The 20,897-nt window shown below is 41.9% G+C and overlaps 1 protein-coding gene across 1 annotated transcript in view; it reads right to left on the reverse strand.

Annotated features, from left to right (window-relative positions):
- LOC309552348 (non-selective voltage-gated ion channel VDAC1) overlaps positions 1-20,897 on the reverse strand; it is a 714,079-nt gene that overhangs the window by 35,032 nt on the left and 658,150 nt on the right. Inside the window, exons 7-8 of the mRNA XM_082253265.1 lie at positions 4,748-4,898; positions 2,850-2,907 (exon numbers count right to left, since the gene is read on the reverse strand). Of these exons, the coding sequence (XP_082109391.1) occupies positions 2,850-2,907; positions 4,748-4,898 (209 nt within the window). The remainder of the gene's footprint in view (positions 1-2,849; positions 2,908-4,747; positions 4,899-20,897) is intronic.

Below are 20,897 nucleotides of genomic sequence, written 5' to 3' on the forward strand. Positions count from 1 at the left end.
TCCGCTATATGTCTCTCGTGTTCTATTTTAGCCGCCCTGATTTCATCTTTACATTTCTTATTACACTCTTTGTAGTGCTTAAATGTCCCGATTGGTCCTCTCTCACAAAGGTCGAAGGGCGCGACTCGACTGCGCAGCCGCTGGCGTCCTCCGGGACGTCTTATAGCGGGCTGCTCAATGGACATACTTGCAGAGGATGTCCACGCCGAGGTGAACAGGACGGAGGTAAGTATACCGCTGCGACTTCTTCTCTTACACGCTCTGTCTATTCGGCACCACCATGGTGCATATAAGTATGTTATTATGCTATTGTCACAATGGGTTTCTCGGTATTCCCCTCCCATACACCTTGGACTAAGGGCACTATGTGTACACCGGGCGGTGACACATACAACTATATACCATGGGCTTTCTTTTCAGTCTTTGGCTTATATGCATGCTCTATGCTTTTTCACTGGAAGTACCTTTTCTCCTCTTTTGACCACCACGATACCTCTCTCTAGACATGGCTTGACCCCCATTTGTGGCACTACAACACTTTCCTCTATATGTAGTCCTCTTTGCCTGTCTATGCCTTATACAAATCATTATCTATCTATATTTGATTATTACTAATACTAAGCTCCTATGGGCTACCAATACCTTAGTCATGGCGTATAAAGACACGCAATGTGTGTTTCAGCACTCCCCAGACTACTATTTATGTTGAGATACCAATAAGGTAAGCTTTCATACCATGTCCAGTTTATTCACATGCAAGACAATCTCATTTCCTGTTTCTTTCACAGCATTTGGGATTCTATGTGGTCTTTACACTTTTTCTATATCCATACTTGTTGCATGATATCACCCATCTTTTTCAGATATCCACATCACTCTATATTCCAATGCCTTACCCCTAACCTCTTTTGTCCTCTCTTTGGACAATTTGCCCCCCCCCCTTCCATTGTCAATATACAACTACATATATACCTTTTTTAGGATAATATCCACGTCTGACAAAGGTCCTACTCACATACTTTATCTACCTCTTGCCACGAACAAAGCGTACTTATAAGAGGTATGCGAGGAAAATTTTCCCCTTTGTCTAATGATTCTGCCCCTTTCACACAAGAGGTTTTTGACATGTTTCTTATATATATTTCCTTACTTCATTACTATTTTAGTGATTTCTGAATCATTTGAGTGACTGTAATCACTCATGGAAAACTTGGACCAGTGATGGATCATTGTGGTGCCCACGGTTTGGTCGGCTTCCGCCTACATTGTTCTATTATCTTCTTTCTTTTCCAATGAACTATGTTCTCCTCGATACCAGACATCCTTTCCTCGGTTGACACCGATTTTAACTGACAGTCCAGTTGCCCCTACAAAGAAAACTGTCTTGGGTAGGTACCGACCTCTGAAGATGAAAAATACTAATTTATTCTCATATTCTATATAATGAACTGTGTGGTCTTTATTATGTACAGTTTATTAACTTTGTAATATTAATATGCAATTTATGCCCATATATAGGTAAACATTGCGTATTGAACTTTGGGTGACCCCTGATGAAGGGTTTCTAAACCCGAAACGCGTAGGGTCCAGTCCGGTTCTTTCTACCAATGATACCCAAGGGACTTCTGTACGGATACTGGTCTTTTTAGATCTGTAGTTTTTTAAATCTGTCGTGTCCAGCTTGTTCTAGACATACATGTTTGTGTAATCACTTTTTTGTTTTGTTATCTAATAAATTTGATTTTATACGCATACTATTTGTATTCTTGTTCAGTTTGTGTGTGGCATATAAAATCCCATACCAATGGGGGTATTTTCCTATATCTTAATATAATTGTTAGCGCGGTAAATTTTCTATATACCATCCTTTCGAACACATTACCCAGTCCTTATCAGTATAGATATCCAGCATAATATTTTTCCCCATTGAGATCTGATGTGTTTTTAAAGTGTTCCTTTAATTTTTTTGAGCAGTGTAGATGATCAATTTGGACTAAGCAGAATAACAGATGTAGTGGAAGCTTGACCTAGGGTCTTTACTTTTAAATGCTAATAATGGTAAAAATAATTGATATGTAGAAGGAAAACAATACACACCTCACAGTAAAATAAAAGGGAATACGCCTCACTGTTCTGTTCTAAAAACACAAACAAGCTGAAATCACAGATTTGTTAATTATCCTTTCCTTATGGCATGAGAATACACAATTTCTCCTGTTACATATGTCAAAAACCAAACCACTATTTGCCAAATATGGGTTATTATCACCGCTCATATGGTTGACATGAGGCTAGATTTTATGTTCTTAAAGAGGAAGTAAACCCTCCTCTGACACTTTTACCTATAGGTAAGCCTATGATAAGGCTTACCTATAGGTACTGTAAATATCTCCTAAACATGTACCGTTTAGGAGATATTTACCTTACATGCAGCCAGTGACGTCACTGGCGCATGCGCTCTGAAGGAACGGCCGCTAATGCCGTTCCTTCAGAGCTCCGTGCCGTGACCGCCAGCTCCCGCGTGCGCGGGAGTGACGTCACCGCGGCTCCGGCCATCTGATTGGCCGCGATCCCGGAAGACGGGCGACTGGACATGTCGCTCGTCATGCAGGTAAGCGGACTGCACGGCGGGGGCTCGTTCTAAGGTAAGTATTGCATAATGAACTAGTATGCGATGCATACTAGCTCATTATGTGTTTCTCTTGCAGGTTACAAAAAGAAAAAAAAATTTTTTGGGGGGGGGGTTTACAACCTCTTTAAGTATCGTATATTTTGCATGTTTTCATTTCACATGAAAATATAAACTAGTGGAATATAAAAATACAGATTTAGCTACCTAAACTCCTTACCTGGTTTGAGTGTTTGGGTATAACCTAATCCGATCAGACTTGAGTTATTAACTTTAGCCTACAAAAAAAAAAAAAAAAAAAAAAGTTATCATGAAAAATACCATGTAATAAAATGAATTTAAAACAGCGCTAGCAATCCATGTGAAAATTATTAAATGGTGATTATTAGTGAAAAAATTAATACATATTTGACAAATAAATATTCCAAATGTAATAAAACAGTCCTTAATAGTGATAAATCCAATAAAGTGCTCAGGTGCAGAAATGGTTATCCAAACGGTGCTCAGGTGATTGTCAAACCCTCTAGGGTCCTTTCACACGGCCGCTCCGTGTGTCCGCAAATCATCCTATTTTTTTGCGGATGATTTATGGACATAATGGCATTGGGATTGGCATTACCATCCGCTGACATCCGATTTTCCTCCTTTCAGTTCTGTTCCATTTTTTGGAACGGAACAGAACCCTATTTTTCCTCCATTCAAAAAATGGAAAGGAAGGAAAATCGGATGTCAGCGGTGTCATCCGCTGACATCCGCAATCCCCATAGACTTACATTATGTCCGCATATCATCCGCAAACGGATGGGATGATATGCGGACATACGGAGCGGATGACACAAATGTCATCCGCTCCAAAAAAAAAAAAAAAAAGTCCCGCAGCGGAGCTTTCACACGGAGCGGCCGTGTGAAAGAGCCCCTAGGTTCCCTACTCACCACAATGATGAGTCTCAAATGCTTGTAAAATCCATTGGGACTATTACACTCTGGCTCTTGCTGGGGGTGATCCAAGATCGGGATGTCTTGCAGGGGATCACTCCAAGAAAGACCTCCATGAGCCCCAAATATAAAACAAAAGGACCTCAGATAGTGTAGTATGTTTGGATCCTCTGCAAGACATCCCGATCTTGGATCACCCCCAGCAAGAGCCAGAGTGTAATAGTCCAACGGATTTTGCAAGCATTTGAGACTCATCATTGTGGTGAGTAGGGAACCTAGAGGGTTTGACAATCACCGGAGCACCGTTTGGATAACCATTTCTGCACCTGAGCACTTTATTGGATTTATCACTATTAAGGACTGTTTTATTACATTTGGAATATTTGTCAAATATTTATTAATTTTTTCACTAATCACCATTTAATAATTTTCACATGGATTGCTAGTGCTGTTTTAAATTCGTTTTATTACATTCTTATCTAAGATTAACTTAGAGATACAGCAGCTGCACCTAATTTATTTCTGATTTTTATATTGTTATTTATAATCATAGCACCAATATTTTCACCATAAAGCGTGGGTTTTAATTTAATATACACATGAAAAATACCATAACAAAGTGAAAGAGCGACAGGCAAGAGACCAAAATTACAAAGCAAACAGTTTTGAATAACGATACAAAAAAATTGACCAGTACAAAAAAGCCCAGTTGTCCAATGCCTCCTGTTCCCACAGGATTTATCAATAGGGCTGTCAATGGAAACCAAAGTTCACAACTGACAACATCAGGAGACCTTTATTGGTAGAACTGCTAAATTGAAAATGTTTAGCTCACAGCCTATTCCTGTCTTTCAATAAGAGCAGCAAAAGAATGTCTAAAACACACCTAAACATGCACAATTATTAATAGATCCGTGTTTATAAGCATGTCGATACAAAAAAGGGTCAAGAAAATGTCTATGTTAAGAGGTTAGTCTATGCAGGCTGTGCTTTCTTTCCTGTTAAATAAGAAAGCAATAAAAGAGAATACTATGGATATGTCTTTCATATGGTGACATCTAATATAGACTTACAGCAGTGTAGCTTTAGATTCACCGAAACATTATGCTGTTGACCATGCTTTGGGCATTATACTAGCAAAAACACACACCTGCAAGAGAATATACTGCTCTGCATACTTACAGAGAAAGAAGCATCTGGATCAATCTGATATTTGGCTGCAATTCCAAAGCGGGTGTTGCTGTTTCCTGCTGTCCAAGCCAGGTTTATTGCAGTCTCCAGCTTATCGTTCACCTTCTGGTATACTGAGCCACCAAACTCTGTACCGTCATTTCTGTTGGAATCATGTCACACATCAAAAAAGCAGAAATACAGTATATGTACACTCTGTTTTACAGGCAGAAAAAAATGATTTTGTGCTCACCATAAAATCATTTTATTACAGCTTTTTGGGAGACACGGTATTCAGAGACAATTGGGTTATAGTGCCACCTACAGGAGTATATGGATACAAGTCAAACATAAAAGGTGACCACCCTAGTAATACCCCCCCCCCCCCATTCCCAGCATGCCTCAATTCTGTAACAAAGCAGTACCAAGAGAGACTACAAACACAGAAAATTGTGTCCTTCAATTAATCTGGTTTTCAAAAAACTGGATTTTTGTCTTACCGTAAAATCCTTTTCTATGAGGTTCACTGACAGACACAGCTTCATGTTTTCAGACCATTGGGCTTATGCTCTTGCTCTCTAGGATTAGGACTAGGTGGAAACCTTTTTGGTTACACCCCTGGGGCAGTCCCAGAGGGTATACCCTCACTTCCTGCTGTAAGACCCCAGTTTGTAACAAGAAGTGTCAGAGCAACAAATAACTCAACCCCAAAAAAGGGGTGGGTGCTGTGTCTGTCAGTGAACCTCAGAGAAAAGGATTTTATGGTAAGATAAAAATCCAGCTCTCTCTTTCGTTCACTGACAAACAAAGCTTCAAGACCATTGGGATGTACCAAAGCAGTACAACATGAGGGGTGGGAAAAACAGCAAACTAAGAATTCCCAACAAGGCTAAACATAGCCAACCAGATAACAATAGGAGCTCAACTAGGAACAATTGGAACTCACCCCCAGAAAAAAAAAATTTCACCCTCAAGAAGCAGAAGCCTCCGCAACCGCAGCCTGCAAAACTTTGCGGCCAAACGCTGCATCCGAAGATGCAAGTACACCCACCTTATAAAATTCTGTGAATGTGTGTACAGATGACCACGTAGCCGCCTTGCACACCTGAACCACTGACGCCTGATGACGGAAGGCCCAAGAGGCACTAAGTGCCCTCGTAAAATGCGCTTTAACAGGAAAAGGAGGAACCTAACCCTTAATGGAGTAGGCCTGCACCATCGTCTGCCTGATCCACTTGGAAATGGTCACAGCAGATGTGGCCTGCCCCTTAGGAGGTCCATCCGTAAGAACAAACAAAGAATCAGATTTCCTAATCAGTTCAGTCACAGCCAGGTAAACCCGAATCGCTCTTACCACATCTAAGGAATGTAAGGCAATTTCCTTAGGATGTTTAGGCTTAGGACATAAGGACTGTAGCACAACGTCCTCATTCAAATCAAACCCAGAGACAACCTTAGGAAGGAACAACTGACGGAGTCGTAACACCACTTTGTCCCAATGAATCACCAAGTAAGGTGACCCACAGGACAATGCAGCAAACTACAACACGCGACGTGCAGAAGTAATAGCTACTAAGAAAGCCACCTTCTGCGACAGAGTGAGCAGAGGAATTTCTCGAATATTTTCAAAGGGTGGCCTTTGAAGCACAGACAGAACCAAATTGAGCTTCCACGGAGGTACCAGGGATCGCACCGGAGGAGCCAGATGGTGAACTCCCTGCACAAAAGTGTGAACCAAGGACTTCGCCGCCAACGGGCTTTGAAAAAAAAATAGCCAAGACGGAAATCTGGCCCTTGATGGTGCCCAGAGCCAAACGTCGATCTACCCCCAAATGTGGAAACTCAGAGACACAGAAAAGGAGCAGGGAGAAACCCTCACACCAAGTAATGTACGCCTTCCAAACTGATAAACCTTCCTGGATATAGATTTCCTAGCCTTCAACAGCGTAGAAATCACGACTCCCACAGCTCTCTGTCTTTCAGCACCTGGCTTTCAATCAGAGATGTATAGTAACAAAGTAGAACTACTTCACTACTGTACTTAAGTACCAAAAGGCGGTATCTGTACTTTCCTGGAGTAGAATTTTTTTCTCCTACTTCCACTTTTACTTTACTACATTTTTTCGATGATTTCAATACTTCTACTCCAATATTTTTTTTTTGTGCTGCATAGTTACTCGTTACTATTATAAAAATTACCACTGCCCGAACAGTAAATGTGTATAATGTCATGTGTAAATCAGTGCATACGAAAATAAATGCTGTGTATAAATAAAAGCTGCTATACCAAATCTTTCCATTAAAAAGAAAATATGAAACAAACAAATAAATGGGGGTACAGCGATTAAAGTGAAAAGTACATAAAAAAACTACTAACAAAGTGGCTGTGCGAATAAAGTGCCTGCAATCGATATAAATATATCATCGTTGCCCCCAGTGCCCACACTCCACACAGTATCAAAAATAAAGTGACATGGATGTGCTAAAGCCTAAATGCAGTGCAAATTATTCCCACAATGTAACAGTAAGTTCATATAAAAAAAAATATGACAATAAAATCACAATAAAATAAGTTATGAAATAAGTTAGGTCAGGTGCAACAAGTTGAAGTGTGTAAACCTATCTATAACGAAAAGTTCATAAATGAATTCCAGTGTGCAAATCTAAAGTGTCACTTCACTTGTCAGATGCTTCCACCTCCTTCAGTGCTCAAGTGACCCAACACACTTATTTATGGTGGATAGCCTCTCACGTTAGCACTGGCACTGTGGCACTGCACTGGTTCAAAAAGCCGTATATATTTAATTATTTCAATTCTCATAGGTCCTCTCCTCATAAGATATTAATTTATAATAACTTAAGAGATTAGCCACTTTACCACCGGAGGATTTTGCTGTCTTACGTCCAGGCCACTTTTTGCGATTCGGCGCTGTGCGATTTTAACTGACAATTGCGTGGTCGTGTGACGCCGTACCCAAACTAAATTTACGTCCTTTTTTTCCCACAAACAGAGCTTTCTTTTGGTGGTATTTGATCACCTGTGCGATTTTTACTTTTTGCGCTATAAACAAAAAAAAGAGCGTTTATTTTGAAAAATTAACAATATTTTTAACATTTTTTTATATGAAATTCCTCCCAAAAAATATGTAAAAATCAAATTTTTTAACATTTTTGGCCAATTTGTTTTCTGCTACCTATGTTTGGTAAAAAAAAAATCACAATAAGCGTATTTTGATTGGTTTGCGCAAAAGTTATTGCGTTTACTAACGAAGGGAAAGATTTCTGTCATTTTTGGTGTTTTTTTTTAACGAGTAATGGCGGCGATCTGCGATTTTTTTTGCGGGACTGCGACATTGCGGCGGACAGATCGGACCCTTGACTGAAATTTTTGACACTTTTGGGGGTACCAGTTACATTACTGCAGTAATCAGTGCTATATATATATATATATATATATATATATATATATATATATGCACTGTTACTGTAAAAATGACACTGGCAGGGAAGGGGTTAATTTTATTGGAGAGGGAGGGGTTAATGTATGCCTGGTGCTTACTGACGTGTGGGGGGGGAGGTGACTGAGTGAGTCAGGGACAGATCGGATGTCCAGCTATGCTGAACACTCCGATCTGTCACTCCCTGTCACTTAGGAGATCCGCCCGCTCTGTTTACACAGGCGGGCAGATCTCCAAACTAGATTCCCCGACGATCGGGGAAGAGCGGCGGCGATCGCCGACGCTCCTCCCCTGGCCCGACTCCCGCTGTGAATGAAAACAGCGGGAGCGCGCCTCCGGCGGGGCGCGAGCGCCGCCTACAGGGGGAGGAGTCCAGCGACGTAGGTCTACGTCGCTGGACGATAACGAGCCACTGTGCCGCAGTAGAGGCACAGTGAGCGGTCGGCAAGTGGTTAGGTGATGAACTTCTTGGCGGCCCTGGCAGGATGCCGGGGACACCCGCCACTTCTGGAGCCGAGCCGCTGTGATTCCCCAACATGTGACAAAGTGACAGCCAGATCATCTAGTGGCTAGTAGTGCTCAACAATGCCGCTCTTTTAGATATAAAAATGAAATAAAATATACTGACTCACAATTTAGTAGTAGTAGGTAGCGTGTAGCAGTAGGCAGCACAACTCAATTCAATCAATCCACAGCCTCGCTCGCGCCGCGGACTCACTGTCATCAAGTTAAGAACGCACTGGAGGAGCCGTGCTGCCGTCTCCCCGCTCTAGGTCTCCGCCTGTAAACACGTTGCGTCACTCAGACTTCACCCCTTAGGGCCCTTACTGAGAGGAGTTGTGACATGGGCGGCGAGAGCGGGACTCGGAGCATCTTCTTCGTCTTCTATGAGGTGAGTGAGGTGGACCGTGGAGGGCCTAATGGTCTTGCCATGGCAAATGTGCCATTTGATAATCAAATCAATCAGCTAAAAAGATGGACGAACCAAAGCACCACCTTCCACCCCTGGCCCTTCAACTTCAAGTGATCTCCCTGGCTGTGAGAGTGAGGAAGGAGACCACCCCTGGCCCTACCTAGAGTCGATGTTCTCATATGTCGGAGTGAAAGATAATTCATATAGAATGAGGTGCTTACTCTGCCGCCCGAAAGGTTGTGAAATACTGGCCTTCAAAAATTCACCGTCGAATTTGAAGAAACATATCAAGGTAAGTTACAATTTTTACAAATATCAAAATCACACCAGCTTGAGCTATCAGCTGTAAGCCCTTTTGCTAACTAGCGTAGCGAGTAGCGACATGCTGCAGTGTTCACTTAATGCGTTAACTAGCTGGCTATCATAATTCATAAAGGCTATCACGCAACGCGTTGAATCGTGTTTGTGACCCATCCATCACTAATGTCAACTTTCTCTAATTTTATGACATAGCCAAAATAAATCCTAGAGCATGTCTCCTTTGGTGCTGCTTAATCACACACCCGTTTTTATAGTGTAGTAGTGTTTTATAGGTTATAGATTGTCACTGACATAAGTAATGTAGCAGCAGGACTCAGGCGTTTTCCTACATTGAAATGTTTTTGGCGGCCACCAAAGCCCATTATTTTTTTTAGTAAGAGTGGGTTAGTAAGATTTAATCTTGCATTATGTTAAAAAAATCATATAAGTTTATTTGGTCACATTAAAAAAGTTCATATAAGACACAAACAACAAGGCGTCTAAAAACAACACATATAAAAGAAGGAATGGAATACTCTCATGATACTACCACAAAGGACACAGTGCCTATGTGTAGATTTCTTGCCCTGTTGCAGAACATGTTTGGCGGTATCTTGTCCGCTTCGTAAGGGGTCTTATGTTAACAGAGAATTTGTTCCTACTTCCTTCCTAAACATCTAAACAGAGAGCTTGCATTCAAATCAAAGATCTATCAAAGAAATACCGTATTTTTCGCCGTATAAGACGCACTTTTTCTTCCCCAAAACTGGGGGGGAAAAGTTGGTGCGTCTTATACGGCAAATACACATTTTGCCTGCTGCCTGCTGAGTCCTGACGTCGCAATGGGGGCGGCGCCGGTCCAAGAGAGCCGCCGTCAAAGAAGACAGAAGAGGACGAGAGGAGCAGCGCCGTGGACGGTTCCAGGAATCCCGCCGCCGTCAGAAGAAGAGGACGAGAGGAGCAGCGCCGTGGACGTCTCGCAGGCAGCCCAGGAGAGCAGGTAAGTGAGCCGACCTGTGCCATGCCTGTACCACCACCTGTGCCATGCCTAAAGAACCACCTGTGCCATGCCTGTACCACCACCTGTGCCATGCCTAAAGCACCACCTGTGCCATGCCTAAAGCACCACCTGTGCCATGCCTGTACCACCACCTGTGCCATGCCTAAAGCACCACCTGTGCCATGCCTGTACCACCACCTGTGCCATGCCTAAAGCACCACCTGTGCCATACCTAAAGCACCACCTGTGCCATGCCTGAAGCACCACCTGTGCCATGCCTAAAACATCACCTGTGCCATGCCTGTACCCTCACCTGTGCCATGCCTGTACCCTCACCTGTGCCATGCCTATACCATCACCTGTGCCACGCCTATACCCTCACCTGTTGATATAAAATATTTTAATGCAGTATTTGGTTCAGAATCTTTTTTTTCTAGATTTTCCTCCTTTAAAATTGGGTGCGTCTTATATGCCGGTGCGTCTTATACGGCGAAAAATACGGTAGATAAGTTAGAAAAATTATAGAAGAGAGTAATATATCAAAAAGCCACTGACCAAAAGGTCAGAGCCGCTCAGCCTGGTAATGTAAAGTAAAGCATAGCATAACATAACATCATTTATTTTATTTATACATTACATAGCTTGATGGTGACATACATTACATTTAACCCCGCGAAGGAAGGCCCCATTTAGACTTAGCCAAGATGGTCTGGGGGAAAGAGGGGGAGGCAACCACCAAAAACTGAGCGGATACCAAAAAACGCCTCCCAGGCGGACATGGGAGTCCTATGTTGGAGTAAGAAATGGTATAACATAACAGTAACTAAAGCATAACATTGGAAATGTGAATATATGCATTTAATTATTTAATCGATTTATACACATATTTATATATTAAAATGTGCAGACGTGTGTATCAAACTTGTAATTTTAAAGGGATAGGACCAGTCCAGGACCAGGAGAGAAAGAGAACTTTCCTCCATATTGTAAAAAATGGAAAGATATGTTCATGATATTCATATTAATTTGCCTCTATTTGCACATCCCTTCCTAAACAAAAGCAGGTGCAAGCAGAAAAATATATGTGTAAAAGTACTGTCTTTCTCCTTTCCATCATGGCCGCTATGGTTACACTGGTGAGTGTGACTGGTGGTCAGATGGGCGGGCCACTCCATCGCTGGACGGATTCTCCCTTGGGCGGACATGCGGTGCGGCCCCATAACCCAGAATGGCTCTCCATTACGAATTTCCGGGTGCTGATTGGCCGGGCGGGGGGTTGGGGAGATGTCCATCATCTGCCTCCCCGCCTGCCGTCATACAGACAGTCAGCTGCTCTAGCCATCTGTGCATGCGCATTATGGGTCCGACCCCGTCACACGCCGATAGGCGTGAGCGGCCGGACAGGAGTCCTATGAAATGTCGGCAGATGCTGGTCAGCCAGCCTCGGCCAGGACTACAGAGACAGTACAGCAGGCTCCATGGACGGCCCGGGACGGGACAGAGGTTAAACTTGGTAAGATGCATTCGGGGTCCACACTCTTGCTATCATGATGTCAGGCACTCTTTCTTGTGGCTCATTTAAATGTTATATTCAATACTCTGTTATCTTTGCAGCATGCCAGCATATAACCATTTAAAATTGAATCTGTGACCATGTGGTCCCGTCCGGGCCGTCCGTGGCTTCCACAGTGTTTGTGACCTGCTGCTGGTCTTCCTTTTCTCATTAATTGACCAGTTTTTTTTGAGGCACCTCTTTACCATCCCTCCTTCCTTCCCTGCCCTGGTGAGTCTCTTTGTCTGCTGAGTGCTGATATTATAAACAGTACTTTTACATGTGTATATATATATACATATATATTTTTCTGCTTGCACCTGCTTTTGTTTAGCAAGGGATGGGAGGCAAACATTAATATGAATATGACTATATCATGATCATGAACATGTCTTTCTATTTATTTTTACAATATGGAGGAAAGTTCTCTCCTGGTCCTGGTCCTTCTATCCCTTTTAATTTTACAATTGTTTGATACATGTCTGCACTGCACATTTTAATATATATGTTTTGTATAGATTAAATGCATATTTACACTTTTCCAATACTATGCTTTAGTTACTGTATACCATTTCTTACTCCAACATAGGACTCCCATGTCCGCCTGGGACTCTGGGAGGCGTTTCCGCTCAGTTTTGGTGGTTGCCTCCCCCTCATTCCCCTGGACCATCTTCTTGGCTAAGTCGTCGGGCCGCCTTCCTTCGCGGGAATGTCACCATCAAGCTATGTATGTATAAATGATGTTATGTTATGCTATGCTTTACGCCTTTACATTACCTCTCTGACCTTCTTTTGGTCAGTGGCTTTTTGATATATTGTTCTTATATTATTTTTCTAACTTCTCTATTTCTTTGATAGATAGATTTGAATGTAAGCTCTCTCTTTAGATGTTTAGGAACTCTCTGTTAACATAAGACCCCTATACGAAGCGGACAAGATACCACAAAACATGTTGGGCAAGAAATCTACACATTAGGCACTGTGTCCTTGTGGTATCATGAGAGTATTCCTTCATATAGGTGTTGTTTTTAGATGCCTTGTTTGTGTCTTACTCTTTATAAACTTTAATATATTGTGACCAAATAAACTTATATGATTTTTTAACATAATGTAGCCTTAGTGTACCCAGAAAGTCCTCATGCCTCCTCCCTTTTCCTTTCTACAATTGATTTTAGGACCTAGGTACTTCTTTATTCAGTATTTGTCATTTTGACACCCCAATTAGTACTAGAATTTAATCTTAGTGTACTGCAGTAATTTCAGGTTATTTATAAAATGATATATGACAATGTGTAGAAAAATTACCTAAAAAAATATTTTAGCCTAGTTTAGACTGGACTGGAGTGAGGTGAAAACAGAAAAAAAGTGCAAAGCAAGTTGGCTAATTTTATTCAATTATATGGTAGAAAATTAGACTATTAGTCAAAATAGACTTTTGGTAATGAAATCAAAGTGCTGACTGACAACAAACAAAGCATCTCACCTTGCCTGCATGCATCTCAAGTGGTCTTCTTCGCGCACTCATGTTTCTCATGATACATGGTTGCTTGTTGTATCAAGTGTTAGGCCTACAGGGTTTTGCAGCAAGAATGCAGAGAAGTACTAAAGCAGAATCCATGAAGGATCTTTGCTTATGGGTTTCTTGCTTAGTTTTTTTATATAGAATTATGGTGGATAACTGACTTTAATTGAATTAATTTTGCTTTTTATCAATAGTGTCACAGAGGGTTATACACTCACCTATAATGTTGCTCAGTCACGTTATAATTCTGTGAAGGTAAAACAATATATTTTTTGGTCTCTTTTCAGAGCAAGCATGACTGCCACTTGAGTAGATACGAGGAATTCACATCTGCAAAGCGAAAGAAGAAGACTGATTCCCTCCCCTTCCATCAAGCAGGCCACATTAATGGGTAGCTGGAGCACGATGCCTCAGAGATCCATCGACAAGGCAATCGTGAAGTATGTTGTCCGAGGACTTCAGCCTTTCAACATTGTAGAGCAAGCAGCTTTCCATGATTTTGTGTTAGACCTGGTACCAAATAGCAAAATAATGACAAGAATCACACTCACATATATGATTGATGATGCTGCCAAACAGATGAAGAGCAAGATTATTGAGGTTATGCAAACTGTTGACCACATCGCAACAACCACTGACTGTTGGTCAGCCAGGCGGCGTAGTTTCATTGGGGTCACAGCTCACTGGCTGGACCCGGAAAGTTTAAAAAGGTGCTCAGAGACCCTGGCCTGTAAAAGATTAAGAGGCTCTCACACTTTCGACCTTCTGGCAAATGCACCTAATGATATCCATGCTGAGTATGACATTCGGGGGAAGATAGTCAGAACAACCACGGACAAAGGCTCCAACTTCATTAAAGCCTTCAAACTCTTCGGTGAAGTTCAGGAGGAAGAGGAGAAGGAAGAAGCAGACAAAGATGAGGAGGAGGTAGAGTTTGTCGATGTATCTTCACTTTTGGATGAGGATGATGGTTTTGAGTTCCAGCTCCAGAAGCACCAGCATTGTGCGTGCCACATTCTTAACCTAATAGCCACTGCCGATGCCAGCAAAGCAGTGTCCAATGACGCATACAAGAAATTATACTAAACATTTGCCAAGTGCAATGCACTTTGGAATAAGTGTTCAAGATCCTCATCAGCAGCTGAAATTGTGGAAGATGCTTGCTCCCTCCAGCTTGTGCGACCAAATGCAACAAGGTGGAACTCTGTGTTCATGGCTGTGAAGAGACTGCTTAGGATAGTGAAAGAAAAGGGAGAAGCAACAATGAGAGTTTTCTGCACAGATTTGAAGGTTCCAATGCAAGTTTAAAAATGTTTTATGGTACTCTTTCTGTTCAAATTCAATTCTGGTCCATATTGTCTACTTGTATTGTTGTACAACATTGACTTGAATGATTTAACATTGAACTATGTACCAAATTCATTGCATGATAATCACCACATCCAATCATGTAGCAATGCTGTTTTTTGTCTATTATTGTTTATATGTTCTTGTCTTCTTCATAGGTTTAATCCAGCTGAACTTGCATTCCTGTCAGAGTATTCTGCTGTCATGTCTCCAGTCGCCCAAGCAACTAACATTTTGCAAGCTGAAACCAATGTCCAGATGGGGTGGCTGCTCCCAACCGTCAAGCTCCTGAAAATCAAGCTGAACAGGATCAAGATGCCTCTGAAGTACTGCAGGCCGCTTGTGGATGCCTTGCAGATGGGCATTCAGAATCGCTTTGGCCCTATGATGGAAGACCCAGAGCTGGTGGCCGCTGCTATTCTGCTTCCAAAATTCAGGACAATTTGGACACAGGAGGATGAGACAATCAAAATGGGTAAGATATAGTGTAGTATGGGTGCATTATTGTGTATTTTACCAATGTGCAATCACGAAGTCACACATACAACAGTACCGCTCAAATATTGGGGATTACTTTTAATTTTTTTTTTATATGGAAACACACATGAGCTTGTCCTGCATAGAAGATATTGCAAACATACCAGGGCATTATGATGTTAGAGTGAGAAATGATGTGGTAGTATGGGAGACTTCCTCTTTAGCATAGCAGCATCATGGCATTGGCAGCCAAGCCTTCCTGTCCAAGGTCTGCCAGGCTGTAAATGCTGCAAAAGGCTTTTTGTTTCAGGGAATTATTTGAATTATAAAAGTCGTCATTTAGTTATTTCCATTAAAATCATTTACTGACAATGTCATCATGTCAAATCTGTGGTTACTTTCATGGGTTGAAACTATTATTATTGTTTATAAGTTCCACAATAATTCTATATAAATCAATCTTAAGCAAGAAACCCCATAACCAAAGATCCTTCATGTATTCTGCTTTAGTACTTCTCTGCAATTACTTGCAAAACCCTTCATACAACCAACCATGCATCATTCATGAGGAGTGCGCGAAGACCACTTAGATGGCTGCAGACAAGTTGAGATGCTTTGTTTGTTGTCAGCACTTTGATTTCATTACCAAAAGTTTATTTTGACTAATAGTCTAATTTTCTACCATATACAATTGAATAAAATGAACAGCTAGCTAACACACTTTTATATTTCAGGAATGGACTATATCAAACGAAGTATTGAAGACCCCTCGGTGCAGTCCAGTGAGGTCAACAGGTCAGCTCATCTGATGAAGACGACTTCTTTTCTGGCATGCAGGGTTCGAAGGCACAAGACAGTGCCAAACAGCTAGATGCGTACTTGTCATGTTCAGTAGATAACATGGACTTGCTCAAGTCTTTTCCAGCTGTGTGCAAGTTGTCTGTTAAGTTAAACACACCCCTTCCAGCATCAGCAGCCTGCAAGAGTCTTTTTAGTATCGGAGGATTCGTCTTTAGCCCTAGAAGAGCGAGACTGAGTAGTTCCAATTTTGAAAACCAACTACTTTTGAGGATAAACCAAAGATTTCTAACTTAAACTGGTATGCATTAAGCAGTCATATAAATATATTTAAGAAGGGAATAAGCTGTGGAGAAAAAAAAAAGCACAAGCAGGGAAGAGAGGGTAGGGATGCTTTAAAGGGGAAGGGGCATATTTGATCTGTTTTTGTTTAAGCTCAATGTTTTTAGGTGCTCTAATCACTTTTGTTGTTACATAAGAAATACTTGAATGTGGCCTACTGGACTTTGAGATGTTTTAGTTGCCCTAACAAGTTGAGGATGAAAAGAAAATGTGTAACTTCCAAAAATGACTGCTTTATGCACACTAAGAAGAAGGGAATAAGCTGTGGAGAAATAAATGTGAATATTAAGGGTGCACTGCTGGCTGCTGATGCTGATATGTAAAAAAGCTGCTACCAGGACAAAAAAAAAAATGAATCTGTGATAAATAAATATGGTGCACTAAATCATATATAAACCAATATACAATATATTCCAATAATGGAACAGTGTATGACATCAAAGTCCAAAATATTGTGAATCTTGAAATATGTGACAAAACAAGATGAATATATTTTCAAAGGTGTAGGAATCAAACAGGACCTATTCCAAATAATAGGTGCAGACTCCCACCACCTTGTGGATTTCCCCCTTACCTGGCGGATGAAGGCAAGTGCAAAATAATATCCAAATAGACTCTTCCAGTGAAACAAAACTGCAAAACCTGTGCTCTTAACTGCCAGTAAAAAAAGCAAAATCAGCCTCTTACCAGAAAAAAGGTCTATGTACGCTTGTGACTCTCCTTGGTTGGGAGGTTCTCTTTCCCCTTAACAGCAGATATGTAGACCAGGCTTGGCTTGAGCGGCTCCCACAGATACCAGTAGACAAGACTCACTGATGATTGGCAGCTCTTCCATTCTCTGACTTGCTTGCACTATGTGAAGCAGCGGCTGTTTGAGCCCGGCACTCTGCATCTGGAAACTTCTATGAGTCTTGTCTACTGTGGTATCTGTATGGGAGCCGCTCAAGCCTGGTCTACATATCTGCTGTTAAGGGGAAAGAGAAGCTCTCCCAACCAAGGAGAGTCACAAGCGTACATAGACCTTTTTTCTGGTAAGAGGCTGATTTTGCTTTTTTCACTGGAAGTTGAGAGCACAGGTTTTGCAGTTTTGTTTCACTGGAAGAGTCTATTTGGATATTATATTGCACTTACCTTCATCTGCCGGGTAAGGGGGAAATCCACCAGGTGGTGGGACTCGGAGTCTGCACCTATTATTTGGAATAGCAGCTGTTTGATTCCTGCACCTTTGAAATGATCTTAATCTTGTTTTGTCACATATATATATTTGAAGATTCACAATATTTTGAACTTTTTATTGACTTTGATTTCATACACTCTTCCTTTATTTCATTATTGGAATATATTGTTGTATATCACATTGGTTTATATATGATTTTGCGCACCAATAAGCTGTGGAGAAAAAAAAAACATGCAGGGAAGAGAAGGAGGGATGCTTTAAAGGAGGAAGGGAGAGACATACTTTATCTGTTTTTGTTTACAAAAAGTTACAGCCAAAGGAATTGGGATTGTCCTTTAGGTTAATCATAAGAAATAATAAAAAACAATATGATGTTCAAACTTTTGATTTCTTTCTTTAATAACTACATAATACAGTACTGGTACTTTTACTTTCAGTACTCGAGTAGCACAATTTAAAAAAAAAAATACTTTCAATACTTGTACAAAAAATGTTGAATACTTAAGTACTTCTACTCAAGTCACTTTTTCTGCAAGCACTTCCACTTCTACTCAAGTCACTTTTTGATCGAGCACTTGTACTTTTACTCAAGTATGGATTTTGAGTACTTTATACAAGTCTGCTTTCAATAGCCACGCTGTTAAAGCCAGGGACCATGAAGCAGGATGGAAGATTAGTCCCTAAGACAGAAGCTCTTCCCTGAGAGGAAGATTCCAAGGGACGTCTGCTACCATCGTTACCAGGCCTGCGTACAAGGACTGGCGAGGCCAGTCTGGTGCCACCAGAATGACTGGAGTTCCTTGTACCTCGATTCTGCGTAGCAGTCTCATCAGAAGTTTAATTGGAGGAAAGGTGTAAGTCAGATGATAAAATATATATCTGGACACACGTATGTCAAGCAGGATATCTCTGCGCTTGTTGGAGGAGTCAGCTGGTTAACTGCTAAAAACAAACAAACTGCTGCTACTTCACCAAATATCGTATAAATTGTAAAAACATGAATAAAAAATAATAGTAGCGCAAAAAGTCACTATATTGTGACTCACAAATTGCATAAAATACAACCATAAATACGGGGTGTTTAAAAACACTTCAATATAGGGTAAAAAGTCCTTTAAAGTCCATAGACCGTCCAGGATAGAGTGATGTTGCTAATGGATCACCTTTTTCAACCACCACCAAGTGTCACACCGAGGGGTCAGTAGAAGTGGCAACTCACCAGATATAGTGGCTCAGGTGTTCTCACACAAGAGCACATATAGCAGGAATCAAAGGTATTGATGATGGGTGTCAGTAAACAGCCTTGATAAATCCTTACTGTATATACTATATCCGATCTCCCTTCCACAAACTCCACTCAGTATAATGGCCACATGCAAGGTAAAATGACTTATCCCTTGCTTTACATGCTTACTCCCAGCTGCATGACCAGCCCGCCAACCTGCTTCCTACCTCCACAAGTTGCATTGTAATTGGGGATGCCAAGGGTCAGCACCCAACCCAAAGAGTCACAGAAATAAGGAGAGTGTCAGCTGCCAGGGGTCCCCTTATATAAATTCATAAAGTGAGATGCATGGGGGAGGCAAGGCACTGTCAGCAGCCAGGTCCAAAGGAGGAAGTTCCAAACACTAGGAGCAGAGTCAGACAAGCAATGTGGTTGGTTGATAGCAACCAATCACTGTTAGCTGTAGTAAGCCGGGAGGTGTGACAGCAGGGTTCTGGGCTTACTACAGCTAACAGTGATTGGTTGCTATCAACCAACCACATTGCTTGTCTGACTCTGCTCCTAGTGTTTGGAACTTCCTCCTTTGGACCTGGCTGCTGACAGTGCCTTGCCTCCCCCATGCATCTCACTTTATGAATTTATATAAGGGGACCCCTGGCAGCTGACACTCTCTTTATTTCTGTGACTCTTTGGGTTGGGCGCTGACCCTTGGCATCCCCAATTACAATGCAACTTGTGGAGGTTGGAAGCAGGTTGGCGGGCTGGTCATGCAGCTGGGAGTAAGCATGTAAAGCAAGGGATAAGTCATTTTACCTTGCATGTGGCCATTATACTGAGTGGAGTTTGTGGAAGGGAGGTCGGATCTAGTATATACAGCAAGGATTTATCAAGGCTGTTTGCTGACACCCATCATCAATACCTTTGATTCCTGCTCTATGTGCTCTTGTGTGAGAACACCTGAGCCACTATATCTGGTGAGTTGCCACTTCTACTGACCCCTCGGTGTGACACTTGGTGGTGGTTGAAAAAGGTGATCCATTAGCAACATCACTCTATCCTGGACGTTCTATGGACTTTAAAGGACTTTTTACCCTATATTGAAGTGTTTTTAAACACCCCGTATTTATGGTTGTATTTTATGCAATTTGTGAGTCACAATATAGTGACTTTTTGCGCTACTATTATTCTTTATTCATGTAAGTCAGATGATACTGACCCCAGATGCCACCAGAGCATCTGCAGTGTCAGCAAGAGGATCCCGAGACCTTGACACAAACCTCTGCATCTTCCTGTTGACACGGGAAGCCAGCAGGTCCACATGAGGGGTCCCACACAGAAGACACAGTTGATGAAATGCCTCTGGGTGAGGAGACCATTCTCCCAGATCCAATATCTGCCGACTGAGATAGTCCATTTGCCAATTTCCTAGATCTCTCTTGATTTTTGACATACGCCAAAGCATTGACCGATTGTATCTTCACAGTGCGTCCCTGCAGAGGATCCGTCCACCAAGACAGACAAAGTTTGATCTCCCAAATTTCCAGAATGTTGATCGGCAACCTGGACTCCTCCTGAGTAGGGTTGAGCGGACACCTAGATGTCCGTGTTCGACGGGTTCGGCCGAACTTTAAAAAAAAGTCCGGGTCCGTGTCCCGGACTTTTACCGAACTTTTCCCGGACACCGAACCCCATTGAAGTCAATGGGGACCCGAACTTTAAGGCACTAAAATGGCTCTAAAACACCAAAGGAAAGGGCTAGAGTGCTGCAAATGGCAGCAAAACGTAATTAAGAGCATGGCAAGTGCTCTGCAAACAAATGTGGATAGGGAAATAACTTAAAACAACAAAAAAAAACAGAAAAATAAAACAATGTTCTTCTTCATCTCTGAAGGACGAGGCCCATATGGAGTAGGAGGGAGGTTGAGGTGGTGGTGGATGTGGCGGTGACATAGGCGTGCGCACAGGGTGTGCTGGGTGTGCCTGGGCACACCCTAATCACCTAGGGCACATAGCATTGCCAGTGAGGAGATGGGAAAGATCTCCCTGGGACC

Source organism: Pelophylax lessonae (genome assembly GCF_965119305.1).
Source record: "Pelophylax lessonae genome assembly, chromosome: 4".
NCBI classification, from domain to species: Eukaryota; Metazoa; Chordata; class Amphibia; order Anura; family Ranidae; genus Pelophylax; species Pelophylax lessonae.